The following is an 18,650-nucleotide window of genomic DNA, read 5'->3' as shown; positions in this document are numbered from 1 at the left end:
AGGGAAGAGCCAGGGTGCGCGTGGAGGCAAAGGGAAGAGCCAGGGTGCGTGGAGACAAAGAGAAGAGCCAGGGTGCACGTGGAGGCAAAGGGAAGAACCGGTGTGCGTGGAGGCAAAGGGAAGAGCCGGTGCGCGTGGAGACAAAGGGAAGAGCCGGGGTGCGCGTGGAGGCAAAGGGAAGAGCCAGGGTGCGTGGAGGCAAAGGGAAGAGCCAGGGTGCGTGGAGGCAAAGGGAAGAGCCGGTGCGCTTGGAGACAAAGGGAAGAGCCAGGGTGCGCGTGGAGACAAAGGGAAGAGCCAGGGTGCGTGGAGGCAAAGGGAAGAGCCAGGGTGCGTGGAGGCAAAGGGAAGAGCCGGTGCGCGTGGAGACAAAGGGAAGAGCTGGGGTGCGCGTGGAGGCAAAGGGAAGAGCCAGGGTGCATGTGGAGCCAAAGGGAAGAGCCAGGGTACACGTGGAGACAAAGGGAAGAGCCAGGGTGCGTGTGGAGGCAAAGGGAAGAGCCGGTGTGCATGGGTGGAGACAAAGGGAAGAGCCATGGTGCATGTCGAGGCAAATGGAAGAGCCAGGGTGCGCGTGGAGACAAAGGGAAGAGCCAGGGTGCATGTGGAGGCAAAGGGAAGAGCCGGTGTGCGTGGAGACAAAGGGAAGAGCCAGGGTGTGCGTGGAGGCAAAGGGAAGAGCCGGTGTGCATGGAGGCAAAGGGAAGAGCTGGTGTGGATGCAGACACACGAGACCGAAGTGTACGACCTTTATTGTGTTATTTGGGGGTTACTGGTAAACATGTGATGTGAATTTGGAGAAACAATAATGAGCCACATCCCACCATCGGTGACATGTCGATCCCTGCTGCAGCGCTTGTGATCATCACTCCCACGCCTTGCTGCGTCCGAGAACCCGGTTTGTTACTTTCTATCGGAGACAAGACAGTTGTAAAATATCAAACCGGATACAATGACAACAATACGAGATGCAATGGGATAAAAGTCTTTTTCTAATCTGTACATTCTGGGTGACCACACGAAACATTTTACAAGTCCAACTTCCGAATGGGGTAATAGTACAATTTGAAGCAGTTTTCTGCATATGAAGCAACTCAAAGTTTATTACAGGTGATTTGGTCTGTATTCTGGGCGACTACAGGTGATTGGGCAACCCCAAAACCCCAAAACGACGACACCACAGGAAAAGGCTTGTGATAACATGGTTCAGGTGGAACGTAATTTTCGAAAGGGCACCACCAAGTGGACCATCGATACATGACTGGCATAAGAAGTTGGTATAAGTGTCCTCTAAGAATAAATCCATGCAGGTTGTTACGATTCATCCAATCAAATTAAATCAGTAAATGTTTATAATTGAAAAAGGTGGACTTGCAAGCAGGTAGAGCCGACGTTGACGAGAATCCACTCGCCTTCTTCATGGCACATGTTAAAGTGAAGAAGAAGCTTGAATATGCCATCATGAGACCTACATAGGAGAAACTCAGCAAACTCTTAAGGCCTGTATGAACAAACATCATGGTCCAGCTGATGAAGAGGCTTTGAACTCTGCTGTGTATATGCACCTGAACCTGCATGTGCTGTATATACGCACCTGAACTTGCATGGGCACACCTTTGATACCAGTCAGGTGTTCATCTTTGACAGAGGAAAAAAAGTGATTTACTCATGGTGTAAAGGAATCCATGTGGGAAAGAGTTGAATCACCATCTTTCAACAAAAACGGTGGTTTGTTATTTACACTATTCACAATAAGTTAGGGATATTGGCAGGTTCTTCAGTGTGGTTGATTTTGTGTATTAATTATGTTGAAAAAAGTTGTTGGTCCTAATTCTATGGTTATTAATGAGTGTGAAAAAACACAGCATTCTTGATTTCAATACCCTAAACCTAACCACTATAAAAAAATTAACTCACTCCCACAATATCCCTAACTTATTGTGAGTACCTGTCTTGAAATAGATAATATGATGTGGATGGGATCAAATATCCATAAAATAAAAAAACATAATTTGATTATGAAGATTATCTCTTTTGTCAAGGCAGATGGAATACAAAGATTTGATGTGCTGAGTTACAAGCAACCATTAATTAATAGTAAGAAATTGTGAGTAACCTTGGGATTCCATTTTTGATAAAATGTATATGAGAACAAAGCTATTTATGGATATGAGCTTCATAAAAAATGTGGGAGTACAAAATTAGCCAAATTTGTAAGAGATCTTACACTGACTTACCAGAGTACTCTGTTCATGGATTATATATATATATATATATATATATATATATATATATATATATATATATATATATATATATATATATATATAAACTTGGATTTTATCAGCATATAAATTGTGTTGTATGTATGGATGTGTATCATGCGTAGATGATATGAAAAAAGGATAGTAAAGAAAATCTTGCTGAATTGATACCGAAAATGTAACACCAGACTAACATATATTGATTTTCATAAAACATGGATTTTATAGGAAATGAAGAAGGATGGGAAATGGAAACGAACACATCAGATTGTGCAATGGACCAAGTTGGTTGATTTTATTAGTTATTAAAATCATAAAAAGATGTGAAAATCTGATTGAGTGATATTTTGGTAATGGAATAAGATTTTAGGAGAGAAATAATAAATGGGAATATTCAGCAACTATTGTGAGTTTTTAAAACGGAATGAATTGTGAATCTTAAGCCAAGGTGCAGACATGAACGCGCTGTTACGTAGTTTAAACTCAGAACGCGATGTTACGTGTACCTGCAATATATTTTGATAACTTGGAACACCTATATTGGCATACTGGTGTCATTAGTACTCACTAGTTGCATAGAAATAGATGACAAACAGCTATGGGGGCATAACACTTACTTGGATATTTTCTACAACATTAAAAAAGGGTTTGAATAAGTAGTGGTTGTACACATGTGATTCACCAAATTAAGCTTTGGAGTTTATACAAAGTCGCTGGTTAACAGAAGGAGAATGGATAGTAAATAATTTTTAGATGCTGGGTAAATTAAGTGAGATATTACTTGGACTCATAAGAGCTATTATTCTTCCTTACAGCAGTTGAAAGACAGATCCAAAACAATGAATCTATAAATGAATGTGATAGGGATAACAACCCGCAATTTGTACTAATTAATTAATTGTGGGTAAAGGAATTAATTTATCGCAGTGGATTGTTAACAGCAGCCTGAAATGTCCTGAGAGTGTGCATCCATATAATCAGAAATCCCAGATTTTAAAAATTGGTAGAGGTCTTATGTGGAAGAATACTTGCTTGGTAGATAAAAAGGTACTGCATGTTAGCAGCCACTTCTGCGGCCATTAAGGCCAAACAAATCGGGAGAAACTGTAATTGAATACGTAATTTACAGATGAGTATTTGGAAAGTAAAAAGGGAATTTATTGATTTGGGAGAGATTTTCAAAGGTTTATTAAAGTGTTGCAATATGACAGTTGGCAAGGAAAACTATTGGATGAAAATTAGATCCGTTTATAAAATGAATTTGTTGACCCTTTGAAGTTAATTGTTCGAATTTTTGTTTAACTAGCATTTTGAGTTCAAATTGAAAATAGTTTGGTGGAGGCTTGGTTAAAACCCTTGGTTACAGTGTATTGGAACATATTGATAAATCATAGGATGCTGATGAGAACAGAAACCAATATGGAACCAAAATAGAAAGACTTTTATGATGATATAAATACCGAGATTAAAAGATTGAATCAAGTAATGTTGCAAATGAGTACAGCAGAGTTAAGATAATGGCATAACGAAAATGTTATGAATTGTGTCAGTTTTACAAGATCAGTGAACTCATATCACCACAAGTTACACACCATGAAAATTAAAGTGATGTAGGGTACCATTTGAAGATCACATACTAGTAGTTAACACTATAGGATTAATTACTCATGTTAAAAAAAAAAAAGTGGGAGGAACTATGATAATTAATACATTATGCATAGTTTGCTTGTTTGCAAAATTTGTTAGGAATTAGGAATTAGGGTTTGTTGGAAATTAGATATTCCTGTTTGTTAATTTAATCATATACACTCATTTATTAATGCATTTATTTTCTTTGAGTAGTGTTAAAAAACTGCATGAGTTTAATTTTTCAAACTATATTAACCTGAAAGCAACTCTCAATGCTATTCTTAGTTTAGTAGGGAAAATACTTACCTGATTTGGATATTATTCGTGTGAAGCATATAAATGAATATAACTTTTTGAATGTTTTAAGGAAAACAGCAAATTGTTAAATGTGAAGATATTATAATAAATACATGATTAGTTACAATATGGTAATTTCATGTTAAGATGTACCCTATCTGATTCAGTGTGTGTGGAAAGCAGATACAGATGTGGCTGATTAAAGGATAAGACCAGATCACATCTCAAATGGAGTGATAACGGCATTGGGAAGAAGTTCGAGAAAGAAAATTTGTGGCTAAAGAATGAAGTTAATCTTGGCATACACCCTCCTTCTCAAAGAATGATGAAGGCATTCTCCTTTGCAAGATTGGAGACGGATGCTTACCTTCACCAAGGAAAATTTACGTGACCATTTGTCTGGATCACACTGCACCGTATGGAAGAAAGGCGATCACTTGCTTCTGTTCGAATGTCTCGAACATTCATCACGTCAGCAATTGCGGGACGACGACATCTTACCTGCAACTTATTCTGGATGCGGTGACTTGTGTCATTGCTCCACCAACCTCCGGGGCACCAGCGCGGAGCTGTAAGTGGACGGCTGTGCTTCTTCCTCTACAACGGCTGTGCACGATTCTGCTGGTTGCTCCTGGTATGGGCCATGGATAACTTGAACACCATGGTCCTAACATCGTTGTGGATGCATCTGGCATCTCTGTTCCACATCTTGCTGGTCAACCAACATCACATCAACACTTGCTGCCCACTCACGATGAGTGAGGAGGCAAGTCAACTACAACTGGACCAAGGCCTGGTTCAAATCTACTATGGCTCACAGCAAGAGTGGCAAGGATGCTACATGCAGAGCAGGGTCAGTCTATGACTCTGCCCAGCTATCACAACAGCGGAAACCCTACGCGAAATAGTGTAGGTGCTATGAAGGCATCAGAAGAAAATGTTTCATACTTGAATTTCAAACACAAGTGATCAGCCTCTTCTTTTCAAACTGAAAGTCAACATTTCTTCTGAAGCAAAACGTATTTTCGAAGAACAATTGCCAAATGTTGCAGATGCTTTATTATTTTGGAAAGAAATGTTTTAAAATTTGTTGAGTCTTGGTGAAGGTGAAGTGTTGTTTGCAGAGATATTTGTGATGCAACTGAAATGAACTGAATTATCAACATGGATAGAGTCAACGAACAAAGAAATGTTTTATGATCAGATTCTTCCAGGATGACGGTGTATGCCTTAGGTATTGAAAATTGGATTACCAAATTTGTGGTTTGAGTATTTTGCAATTGATGTTTAAATTAATTGTTTTTATATAAACAAAAATAAAAAATGAGGGATTGTGGAATTGTAAAGGACATGTAGAGGCGAGTTATTGCCAACAGTTAAAATTGTATTAAAGACAGAATGTGCTTTCAAAGTTTGCAGCCTGAGCAAAGCAGTGAATATGGAACCAGGACGACAATCGGCTATCTGTAAAAAAAACCTTTGCCCTTTAGTGGAGCGGCCAAAGGGCAGAGTGTTGACTCAGCCCGGGTTTTGAATGCATTCGTCAATTAGAGAGATTGGACAGGTCAAAGTAGGTTCACCTGTAGCGGCTAGAACAATGGTTTCTTTTTCGGCTGTATGTGATAGTTATCTATGGTATACTTCTTCGTCGCTTCATGATGGAACCCAGATGGGCTGTGGTGCCAAAAAGACTGACCTGACCAAGGTTTGTGGTGACCTCGAAATTCCAACTGAACAAGATCAAAGCAGCCGGGGTCTATTTAACAAGAACACTCCGAGGCTGCGAGAGAGAATTCTCCCCATGGAACGACGTGTCGTATTCGGTTTGTAATTTGTGTAAGTATAACTGTAATAGTGTTGGATTCCCTCTCCGCAATATCTGAATAAACCTGGATCTGAACTGAGTGAGTCTCGCTGAGTCTGAGTCTCACTAAGAAAGGTGTCCGAAAAGCAGCCACAACAAGTGTAATCTGTTACACATGTGGGACAAGGCGATGACATCTGTCCCACATCGTCTGCAATCATCAGGGGACACCTGAATTTGCCAAAAGACCAATTCACCCCACCAATGGTTGTCACATGACGATTTTCAAGCTTCTTCTTCACTTCAACATCTGCCGTGAACAAGACACGTGGATTCTCACCGAAACATCAGCTCTAGTAACATGCAAGTGGAGTTTTTCAATTATACACTTCGACTTGCTGTAAGAAGTTCATGGAGTTCAGAAGTTTAATGTCCTATGGCAGCTACAGGGTCCGAGCAAACACAAGTGCTGAAGGTGCGGAACGGATCCGGAAATCATTTTTGACTCTTCCTCAAAACCACACACAAGTCTGTCCAGACATTGCAGATGCCACGATCACCGGTGCACAAGGTGCTACACCTGCACTTGAGGTGCATTCATACAAGATTCAACTTGTACAGACAACCGAGCTCAACGATCATCCGAGATGCTACCCATTCGCCATGAACATGATGAAACGGCTGCGTGTGGACAGTAGATCCTAACCTACATCATATTCACCGACGAGGCTAACTTACATGTCTCAGGACACGTCAATCGCCTCAACCGGATCTGGGTCTCCAAAAATGCCCATGTTGCTCGAGAGATGGAACGTAAAAGGCCGAAGGTGAACGTGACCCTTTTTTTTTCTTTGATGAACCATCAACAAAAACAATTACCTCAAGATATTGCACAATCATGTTGTCCTTCAGGTGCTAACCTCCAGCAAGTGATTTTCCAGCAGGATTTTGCTCTCCTCCATGTTGGAGAAGGAGCTTCGAGATTACCTTGATGCAACATTTCCAGGTCACTGGATCGGCAGGAGAAGTCCAATCCCAAGGTAACCCCGCTCTCCTGACATAACCTCACCGGACTTCTTCTTGTGGGGATACGCCAAGGGCGTTATGTACTACAGGAAGGTGAACACAGTGCAGCAGTTGTGGCACAAGATCATGCTGTTGCTATGTTGACAGAAGTTTGCTCGAGTGAACCTGGCAAGACCTGGGAGATCACCTCGATATCCTCCAGGAAACGAAGCTGGAAATTCTCACGTCAAAGTGGACAAATGACAATGAGTGAACATACTCTTTTCAATAAAGCAAATCCCATCACAATATGTATTTTCGTTCAGCATTCAAAGGTGGAAATGTTTCATGTGATCACCCTGTACAGTATCAGTGAAAATCAGTGTCATATATGTATAGTGTAGTGTAATAGATAAGTATCAGTAGTGTAGTAGATAAATGTAGTGTAGTAGGTAAATGTTGTGTAATAGATAAGTATCGGTCGTGTAATAAATAAATGTAGTGTAGTAGATAAATGTTGTGTAGTAGATAAATGTTGTGTAGTAGATAAATGTTGTGTAGTAGATAAATGTAGTGTAGTAGATAAATGTAGTGTAATAGATAAATATAGTGTATTAGATAAATGTAGTGAAATCGATAAATGTAGTGTAATTGATAAATGTAGTGTTGTGGATAAATGTAGTGTAGTGGATAAATGTAGTGTAATAGATAAATGTAGTGTAATAGATAAATGTAGTGTATTAGATAAATGTAGTGTAGTGGATAAATGTAGTGTTATAGATAAATGTAGTGTAGTGGGTAAATGTAGTGTAATAGATAAATATAGTGTATCAGATAAATGTAGTGAAATCGATAAATGTAGTGTAATAGATAAATGTAGTGTAGTGGATAAATGTAGTGCAGTAGTTAAATGTAGTGTAGTAGATAAATGTAGTGTAATAGATAAGTATCAGTTGTGTAATAAATAAATGTGGTGTAGTAAATAAATATAGTGTAGTAGATAAATGTAGTGTAATATATAAGTATCAGTCGTGTAATGAATAAATAAATGTAGTGCAATAGATAAATGTCATGTTGTGGATAAATGTAGTGTAACAGATAAATGTAGTGAAGTGGATAAATGTCGTGTAATCGATAAATATAGTGTATGAGATAAATGTAGTGAAATCGATAAATGTAGTGTAATAGATAAATGTAGTGTAGTGGATGAATGTAGTGCAGTAGAAAAATGTAGTGTAGTAGATAAATGTAGTGTAATAGATAAGTATCAGTTGTGTAATAAATAAATGTGATGTAGTAGATAAATATAGTGTAGTAGATAAATGTCATGTAGCAGATAAATGGAGTGTAATAGATAAGTATCAGTGGTGTAATAAATAAATGTGGTATAGTAGATAAATATAGTGTAGCAGCTAAATGTATAGTTGATAAATGTAGTGTAGTAGATAAATGTAGTGTAGTGGATAAATGTAGTGTAGTGGATAAATGTAGTGTAGTGGATAAATGTAGTGTAGTGGATAAATGTAGTGTCATGGATAAATGTAGTGTAATAGATAAATGTAGTGTAGTAGTTAAATGTAGCGTAATAGATAAGTATCAGTCGTGTAATAAATAAATGTCGTGTCCTAGCTAAATGTTGTTTAGTAGATAAATATTGTGTGGTACGTAAATGTTGTGTAATAGATAAATGTTGTGTAGTACATAAATGTAGTGTAGTAGATAAATGTTGTGTAGTAGATAAATGTTGTGTAGTAGATAAATATTGTGTGGTAGCTAAATGTTGTGTAGTAGATAAATGTTGTGTAGTAGATAAATGTTGTGTTGTCGATAAATGTTGTGTTGTCGATAAATGTTGTGTTGTAGATAAATGTTGTGTAGTAGATAAATGTGGTGTAGTAGATAAATGTAGTGCAGTAGCTAAATGTAGTGCAGTAGCTAAATGTAGTGCAGTTGATAAATGTTGTGTAGTAGATAAATGTAGTGCAGTAGATAAATGTAGTGTAGTTGATAAATGTTGTGTAGTAGATAAATGTATTGCAGTAGCTAAATGTAGTGTAGTGGATAAATGTAGTGTCGTGGATAAATGTAGTGTAATAGATAAATGTAGTGTAGTGCATAAATGTAGTGTAATAGATAAATATAGTGTATTAGATAAATGTAGTGAAATCGATAAATGTAGTGTAATAGATAAATGTAGTGTAGTGGATAAATGCAGTGTAGTGGATAAATGTAGTGTAATAGATAAATGTAGTGTATTAGATAAATGTAGTGTAGTGGATAAATGTAGTGTAACAGATAAATGTAGTGTAGTGGATAAATGTAGTGTAATAGATAAATATAGTGCATTAGATAAATGTAGTGAAATCGATAAATGTAGTGTAATAGATAAATGTAGTGTAGTGGATAAATGTAGTGCAGTAGATAAATGTAGTGTAGTATATAAATGTAGTGTAATAGATAAGTATCAGTTGTGTAATAAATAAATGTGGTGTAGTAAATAAATATAGTGTCATAGATAAATGTAGTGTAGTGGATAAATGTAGTGTAATAGATAAATGTAGTGTCGTGGATAAATGTAGTGTAATAGATAAATATAGTGTATTAGATAAATGTAGTGAAATCGATAAATGTAGTGTAATTGATAAATGTAGTGTTGTGGATAAATGTAGTGTAGTGGATAAATGTAGTGTAATTGATAAATGTAGTGTAATAGATAAATGTAGTGTAATAGATAAATGTAGTGTAGTAGATAAATGTAGTGTAATAGATAAGTATCAGTTGTGTAATAAATAAATGTGGTGTAGTAAATAAATATAGTGTAGTAGATAAATGTAGTGTAATATATAAGTATCAGTCGTGTAATGAATAAATAAATGTAGTGTAATAGATAAATGTCATGTTGTGGATAAATGTAGTGTAACAGATAAATGTAGTGAAGTGGATAAATGTCGTGTAATCGATAAATATAGTGTATGAGATAAATGTAGTGAAATCGATAAATGTAGTGTAATAGATAAATGTAGTGTAGTGGATGAATGTAGTGCAGTAGAAAAATGTAGTGTAGTAGATAAATGTAGTGTAATAGATAAGTATCAGTTGTGTAATAAATAAATGTGGTGTAGTAGATAAATATAGTGTAGGAGATAAATGTCATGTAATAGATAAGTATCAGTTGTGTAATAAATAAATGTGATGTAGTAGATAAATATAGTGTAGTAGATAAATGTCATGTAGCAGATAAATGGAGTGTAATAGATAAGTATCAGTGGTGTAATAAATAAATGTGGTATAGTAGATAAATATAGTGTAGCAGCTAAATGTATAGTTGATAAATGTAGTGTAGTAGATAAATGTAGTGTAGTGGATAAATGTAGTGTAGTGGATAAATGTAGTGTAGTGGATAAATGTAGTGTCATGGATAAATGTAGTGTAATAGATAAATGTAGTGTAGTAGTTAAATGTAGTGTAATAGATAAGTATCAGTTGTGTAATAAATAAATGTGATGTAGTAGATAAATATAGTGTAGTAGATAAATGTCATGTAGTAGATAAATGTAGTGTAATAGATAAGTATCAGTTGTGTAATAAATAAATGTGATGTAGTAGATAAATATAGTGTAGTAGATAAATGTCATGTAGTCGATAAATGTAGTGTAATAGATAAGTATCAGTAGTGTAATAAATAAATGTGGTGTCGTCGATAAATATAGTGGAGCAGCTAAATGTATAGTTGATAAATGTAGTGTAATAGATAAATGTAGTGCAGTGCATAAATGTAGTGTTGTGGATAAATGTAGTGTCGTGGATAAATGTAGTGTAATAGATAAATGTAGTGTCGTGGATAAATGTAGTGTAATAGATAAATGTAGTGTAATAGATAAATGTAGTGTAGTGGATAAATGTATTGTAATAGATAAATGTAGTGTAGTGGATAAATGTAGTGTAACAGATCAATGTAGTGTAGTGGATAAATGTAGTGTAACAGATAAATGTAGTGTAGTGGATAAATGTAGTGTAATAAATAAATGTGGTGTAGTAGATAAATATAGTGTAGTAGATAAATGTCATGTAGTCGATAAATGTAGTGTAATAGATAAGTATCAGCAGTGTAATAAATAAATGTGGTGTCGTAGATAAATATAGTGTCGTAGATAAATGTCACGTAGTAGATAAATGTAGTGTAATAGATAAGTATCAGTAGTGTAATAAATAAATGTGGTGTAGTAGATAAATATAGTGTAGCAGATAAATGTAGTATAGTAGATAAATGTAGTGTAATAAATAAATGTGGTGTAGTAGATAAATATAGTGTAGCAGCTAAATGTATAGTAGATAAATGTAGTGTAATAGATAAGTATCAGTGGTGTAATAAATAAATGTAGTGCAGTGGATAAATGTAGTGTTGTAGATAAGTGTATCAGTGAAGAAAATCAAGAGATTAACAAAATTACTCTCCAGAGTAGTTGAGATGTTTACCTTTGTGAATTGCATGGCTTTCAGTCTATAAAGCCTCGACATCTCTTCCTGTTCATGCTTCTTCTTCTTCCTCACTATTTCTGGCAGCTGCTCATACAGCCTGAAAATTAAAATAAAAAATCCAGGATGTGCAATTATTCTTTTCTTAAATTTACTGCTCTTAAATGAAGCCTCATTTTTTACACTAGGGAGGTACCTGTGCTACGCACGGGTGGGAGGCCAGAAGCAAACAGACAATGCAGAAACGGCTAAAGCAATGCAGAAACGGCTAAAGAATGCTAAAGCATGAAACCAATAAATTCCACATTCCTGTAGCACCTTCAGTCGCACGTCAGTCATGGACAGCAAGTTCGTGAAAGACTTACATGAAAAACGTTGGCAAACAAACGGGTATATTTGTTCCATACCCAGTCAATGGCGAATCTGCATATGGCGATCCGCGAATTCACGTTTAGAAAGTAGAAACCATCACGGCATTCCGTCATTCACTTGAACTCGATATCTCTTTTTCATTCCAAACAGCAAAACTCCAATCACAAATTAAATAACATGAATATAAAAAATAAACTTTTAACAACATTCGTGACAGAAACAAATATGTAAATCCTGATGTGAAGTTCCGCATGGTTGGGCAAACACAATTACGAATTCAAAATCGTAATTGTATTCACTCAATTCCAATCATCAATTGATACTTTAACAAAACGATTAACACGATTAACGTTTAACGATTGAACGACGGTTGTATTGGGATATTATCAAACCAGCGCATTGCCGTCATCTGTCTACATCCGGATTCGCTGCAGGTTCGTAATTCTCATCAAAATCGAAACAGTATTTGTAGAATTTCAATAAAAGCCACATCACTGTTCATATCGGGAAATGTTATTCCATCGTGTTTGGAAAAAATGGAAAATTGGAAAAACAATATAGCCTATTTTACTCCAGGGGGTCCCAGGATTACCCACCCAAAATATCCTTGCGATCGGTTCAGCCGTTTTTGCGATACCTGGGAATGGACAGAGAGACAGACAGACGGACATTTGGTGAATTATAGTAAGATGACTGACACGTCGGTTATTGGAGTCGGCATGTCCATTATTTATAGTACAAACAACCCTATAACCCGAACTCTTTACCATTCCCCATCCATAAACATGACCTTTTCTACCCTCATCAACCCTCATCAACCCTCCCCAAGCCTACACCCTCCTTTGGAGATTATTGTGTTTTCTCTCCTCTCCCTCACATCGATATTTCCATTTATTTGTTCCATTGCTATTTTTTTATTTTTTTTGTATACAAGATCGAGGCTCGTGAAAGAGCTAACTTTCTGTAAGAGCTAACTTTCTGTCTGTACCTTTCTGTAACTGTAAGAAAGAGCTAAAAGAGCTAATTGAAAGAGCTATCACACAAAAAGTCAAACCGACACACAAAACACAAAATAAGGGGAGCGGTAGACAAGATGGGCAGAGAGGGGGAAGGACACAAACACAACATTTGAGAGCAAGGACATCGAGAGAGCTGTGGGAGGGAGAGGGCTTGGGGGGAGGTGGGAGAGGGATGAAACATATGGAGACTGCAAGGACTTCCAGGAAAGAAGTTGGAATTTCAAAAAAGTGTATCTGGGGTGAAAATTAGTGGGGGCAGAAAAGATTAAGGTTTTGGATGGGGGAAGATAAGAGATGGTGGTGAACAGCTGTTTTAAAGACCTGGAGAGAGGAGTGGGATTGAAGGGAGTGGAGGAGTTTGTTCCAGAGGCGGGAGAAAAAGGGAATGAAAGACTGAAGGTGAGCAGAGAGCCTAGATTTTGGCAGTTTAACCAAAAGAGGGTTGCAGGCAGATCTTGTGCGACCTGTAGAAATATTTGGGGGACAGAGCACAGAGAGAGCTGGGGGAGCAAGGCCGGAGAGGAGTCGGTAGAAGACAGAAAGACCACCAACCTGCCTGCGGTGAGTGATTGAAAGGCCCTAGGAGTTAGCTTCATCGCAGGAGATTCCAATGATTCTGAAAGCTTTGGTTTCAACAGCGTGAAGCCGAGCTAGGTGTGAGGCAGGAGCACCAGCCCAGAGGGGAGAGCAGTATTCCATTGAGCTGCGGATGAAAGCCTTGTATGTGATGAGCTCAGGTGTGCCAAGGAAGGACTTCGCACGACGGAGGATGCCCAGTCGGCGACTGGCTTTGAAGGCCAGCTTGGAAATGTGGTTTTCCCAGGAAAGATCATGGCAGATAGTGAGACCCAAAAGCTTGAGCGACAGAACTTCTTGGAGAGGATTGTTGAGAAAGTGGATGGGAGGGTTTTCCAGTCCGTCTTTTCGGAGAGACATAGTAAGAGTGTGAGATTTGTCAGGATTGAAAGACATGTTCCACTTGTTTGACAAGTCTGTGATTTTGTCCAGGTCTGCAGAGAGTGAGGAGGCTGCAGACTGCTGATCTGAGGGATGAGGAATGGAGCGGCAGAGAGTGGAGTCATCAGCAAAGAGATAGAGAGGATTTTCCAGAGAGTCGGAGAGATCATTGATGAAGACCAGAAATAGCACAGGGCCCAGAACACTACCTTGGGGAACTCCAGCCAGAACAGGAAGGGGAGATGAGAGAAATCCATACAGGGCCACACGTTGACTATGACCAGAGAGGAAGTCCGCAAGCCATGCGAGGAGATTTCCATGGATACCATAGGAGGAGAGTTTGGTTAGCAGAGCTGGGTGCCAGACCGTATCGAAGGCACATGATATGTCAAGGGAGACAGCTCTGATTTCCTGTTTGGCATTGAGGACCTCCATCCATTGTTGAGACAGCAGAAGCAGCATGTCCAGAGTAGAGTGACCTGGTCTGAATCCAAATTGATGATCGGAGATCAAGCCATTGGAGAAGAGGAAGGATTTGATATCCGAAGCAATGATGGATACCATGACTTTGCTGATAATTTGGGAGCAGGCTAATTGGTCTGTAGTTGCAAGGATCTCTTTTTGCACCTTTTTGTGTAAAGCGGTAATGTTTGCTGATTTCCAAGATGCCAGCAGATGACCTTGAGCAAAAGAGAGGGTGAAAAGTACAGAGAGAGGGTGAGATAGAGCGGCAGAGCAGGATTTTAGGACCCGTGGGCTGATGCCGTCTGGTCCAGTTGCAGAATCAGAGTCGAGGTTTGACAAAAACTTCTCCACCTTGTCAGGAGAGAAGGACACAGAGTCCAGGAGCAGTTGGGTTCGACTGGGTAAGGTGGGAACAGAGAGAGATGGGTTTGGGACACAAGATTTTGAGGCAAACACAGAGTTGAGGCATTCGGCTTTGTCACGTGCGGTGTCAACTGTGTCGCCATTTGAGGTAAGGGAGGGGATTGCAGGGGAACAAACACCAGAAACGGATTTGACCAGACGCCACCAGGATTTGGAGGAAGGAGACAGGTTTGAGAGTTCATTCTCGAGTGTGGAGAGATAGTGCTTCCTGGCACTCCTGAGGGTAGACACACACTTTTTCCGAGCTTGGTGAAAGGAATTGAGATTGCCTTCAGTTGGATTTGCCTTCCAAGAGGCAGGCAAAGGCAAGTTGTTTCAGGGCAACTGCCTCACCACAAGACTCAGTGTACCATGGACGGGAGGAAGGGTAAGACAACTGAAGACGAGATGGGATAAATCTGTGCATGAGAGAGAGCAGTTTGCTTTGGAAGAATTCCCAGGAAGAATTGATGTCAGGGGCAGTAGAGATGGGAGACCAGTCCAGATGATTGATGGCTGCTTGCAGACCGTGCCAGTCCGCCTGAGTGAAATGCCAGGACATTTTCTGCCAGGACACTACATTTAGTTCTTGTTTTTCACTTTCACTACATTTAGTTCCTGGTCTTTCAGGCGTAGTGCTTGAGCTTGTGTCCAGGGGACTCCCCGTCACACATTCTTCATCCAAATGTCCTCATTGTTCCCCTCCACCTTGATATTTGGCTGTTCAGACACTCTGCACTCTCCTATCCATTTTGGTCACTCTTCTTTGCAGACAAAAATAGGACTTTTTTTTTTTTGTAATCCAATTGTAATTTTCCTTCGCAAGGTTAACTCGTTTTCCATCCCTCCTCCTCCCCTCCCAACCTGAGTATATAGATTCAGGTAGATCTCGGCTTTGGTCTGTTAGTCTGTGGGGGACGCGATCAGCATATAATGTCTCAAGGACGTCGGGTTTCCTCCCTTACATTTTCGTGTTAAACAGCAGTCACGACTGTTTGAATACATAGCCCCCAAGTGGGCTGACAATCATCTCTTGAGGTTGTAGTTCAGACCTCTGCTGATTTGGGGGAACCTAGTCAGGTTCACTATGTTTTTTCGTTCAAAATTTTTGGAGATTAGCAAAACTATACATTTTTGGAATATTCAGAGCATGAGGAATCCAAAAATTAATGTTGGCATTTGCGTAGACACCTTTGCGAAAATGACCCTCAGGACAGTGATGAAGATCTGTAAAAGCGTATTCCTGAACGGTATAGACCTAGTAGATCCTGTGTATAGGACTTATAGTTCAATCTGATACTAGCAAGGCTGCGTTCTTGCTTTATAAACCCATACCTATAACTTCAAAGGACTTGCAATATCATGTATTATGTAATACAGTTATATCACAAATATAAAGACAATGGTTTTCAATTACCTTCGTTTGTTGCTTTTCTATAATCCTGAGCACTATTTTGAGGCCTTTACTGGATTCCTTGACCCAGAAAAGATAGGATTAGCATATTTAATTAAGTTTCTCGGTTGAATAGAAGCCGAGATAGCGCAAAATATGTATTTTATGGCGGCCATTTTGGCGGCCATGCAGGTGTCTCTGCAAATGCCAACATTGATTTTCGGATTCTCCATGCTCCGATTCCAAAAATGTACAGGTTTGCTAATCTCCCAAAATTTTGAACGAAACTATATTTGTTAACATAGTGAACCTGACTAACCCCCTGGGAGCTCCGCTGATCTGCAATTGAAAAATCGTAACATGAGTGATGGTGCGCACCAGAGTAGAAACGCTGTATCGGGTTTCAGCTCAATCTGTTGGTAAGGGATGAGTAGGGATCTAATGTTTGGGGGGCAATAAACGATTGGATATCAGACAATAGTTTCCCAAATTGATTCCCCTTGTACTTAGTTACCGAAGAATAGCAGTTAAGACCGAAAAATAGGGCGTATCGTTCATTTTTTCAGGAAAGCACCAAATTTGGCACAGATGTAGTATGGACCGATACAATTGTTTTCCTGAGGGGCGCCCAAAAATTCAGACAGCCTGGTGGCCGCCATATTGAATTTCAACATGACCGCCCTCTGTGACCTATTTCCCTCAATAACTGCTATACTATGAGCGATAACACCACAGTTCCAGTGTCTTACCCCATGTTTTCATGGTCTCTGAATCCAATGGGATCAATTGCATAAAGATTTGCATCCATCATCTTTAATTTCAAGATGGCCGCCATGGTGTTTCAATTTTCCTTGAATCTCTCATAGTATTTTCGGTAAAATTTCAATTCCAAGTGATACACATTGTTTTATTGGTCTCTGATAACAATGGAATGGTATTCATTAATCAAAGTTACACACAGTTGCAGTTTTAACTTAAAATATTGTGGGCACTTGAAAGGTGGAGGCTCTCGCACAGACGCGTAGTACTACAAGCACTGTCCATCGCAGTCACACAGTGATGTGCAGGGCAGATTTGCCCTGGAGCATTTCCAGTTGCCTTTACAGGCCGACTTACAATGGCAGCTTGTAAGCTCTGAACATGCCTCCTGTATCAGTGGTATTGTGGTCCAAATTGGTGTCCAAGAAGTCCCTGTTTTCATCAAGCTCCAATCAGCTGATGATGGAAGTTCTGGGTAGGTCACAAGTGCCTGACTCCATACGTGTCCAGCCTGAAAACATGCACGTTTTAGGTGTTGTTCGAAGGCGTCTGCTGTTGGGGGAATGTGATCAATTGTTCTTGCCTTCTTCGTGAACAAGTGTCGGCGCATGTCATTCACTGTCTTTATCTCGGTAGTCTGGTTATAGAGGATGGCAACATATCTTTCTATGCTCTGTAGTTCCATAGTAATAGCGTCCACAGATGGCCTATACGCGAGAGCATGAAAGGTCTGCGTGATGCTGGGGCATGCCTCCCAAGCCTTCCAGGCTGTCTTTTTCCCAATTTGGGCAAAAAATGACACTGTGCCGCAGCCAGTGAAGGCATGAAATAATGGCAAAGACTCGGACTTCCTGCGGCCAAGGCCGGTGGCAATTTTATGGATGGCAAGGTAGCGGTAGCTTTTACCAGTGCCAATGGCAATCCAGAGTTCCTCCACACGGTGTGACTGGTCGGTAAAGTACTGTGCTATTGCCAAGACCACAATATCAGAATCTACAGTTCGAATCAATACCCGTTTTCTCCCCTTTTTCACGGCATCCAGGACATTTTTTTGGATTTTTTGAATTTTCTGAATTTTTGGGCGCCCCTCAGGAAAACAATTGTATAGGTCCATACTACATCTGTGCCAAATTTGGTGCTTTCCTGAAAAAATGAACGATGCTTCCTCTTAACTGCCTAACTATTGTGAAGGGAAACAAATAAAAGGGACATTATTTAAACACAGGAAGTAGCAAACTCACAGCCTTGATCTGAAAATTGCCTCCTTTCTCGAAATTTTTCTCTTCTGAGGCACAGTCGTTCTTCCTGTTCAAAAACAAATGATAACACGAGCTTCAGAATTATGAAGATAGATAACGTATTTAACATGTCAGGTTACAAACACAGCCAGCAACACATGGTCAAAAACAAAGGAACCCAAGAACAGATTCACCTTATGGGTTATTGCAATGATCTACCAATTTATTTTATTTTTTTTGGTATTTTTTTTCGATACAGGATCGAGGCTCGTGAAAGAGCTAACATTTATCACACAAAAAAAATCAAAGACACACAAAACATATAATAAGGGCAGCGGTAGACAAAATGGGGAGAGATGGGAAAGCACAAACACAACATTTGATAGCAGGGACATCTGTGGGGCGGAAGGGGCATGGGGGGGGGGGGGGCGGGGGGAGGTGGGAGAAGTTTGAAACACATTGACACTGCAAGGACTTCCAGGAAAGAAGTTGGTATTTCAAAAGGGAGGAAGTATTCTTCTTCTTGCAAGTGTATTATTCTTGCAAGTGCTATCTGTACGAGCTGCACCG

At 39.2% G+C, this 18,650-nt stretch overlaps 1 protein-coding gene across 1 annotated transcript in view; it reads right to left on the bottom strand.

Annotated features, from left to right (window-relative positions):
• Nucleotides 1-727: 727 nt before the first annotated feature.
• The window catches only part of LOC137420547 (uncharacterized), a 106,439-nt gene continuing 88,516 nt past the window's right edge, over nt 728-18,650 (bottom strand). The window contains exons 9-11 of the mRNA XM_078772720.1: nt 18,084-18,147; nt 11,476-11,575; nt 728-910 (exon numbers count right to left, since the gene is read on the bottom strand). Of these exons, the coding sequence (XP_078628846.1) occupies nt 866-910; nt 11,476-11,575; nt 18,084-18,147 (209 nt within the window). The 3' untranslated portion in view covers nt 728-865. The remainder of the gene's footprint in view (nt 911-11,475; nt 11,576-18,083; nt 18,148-18,650) is intronic.

Source organism: Myxine glutinosa, chromosome 2 (genome assembly GCF_964187855.1).
Source record: "Myxine glutinosa chromosome 2, kmMyxGlut1.1, whole genome shotgun sequence".
NCBI classification, from domain to species: domain Eukaryota; kingdom Metazoa; phylum Chordata; class Myxini; order Myxiniformes; family Myxinidae; genus Myxine; species Myxine glutinosa.
Note: the sequence above shows the minus strand (reverse complement) of the source record. Positions and strands in the feature narration are given on the sequence as shown.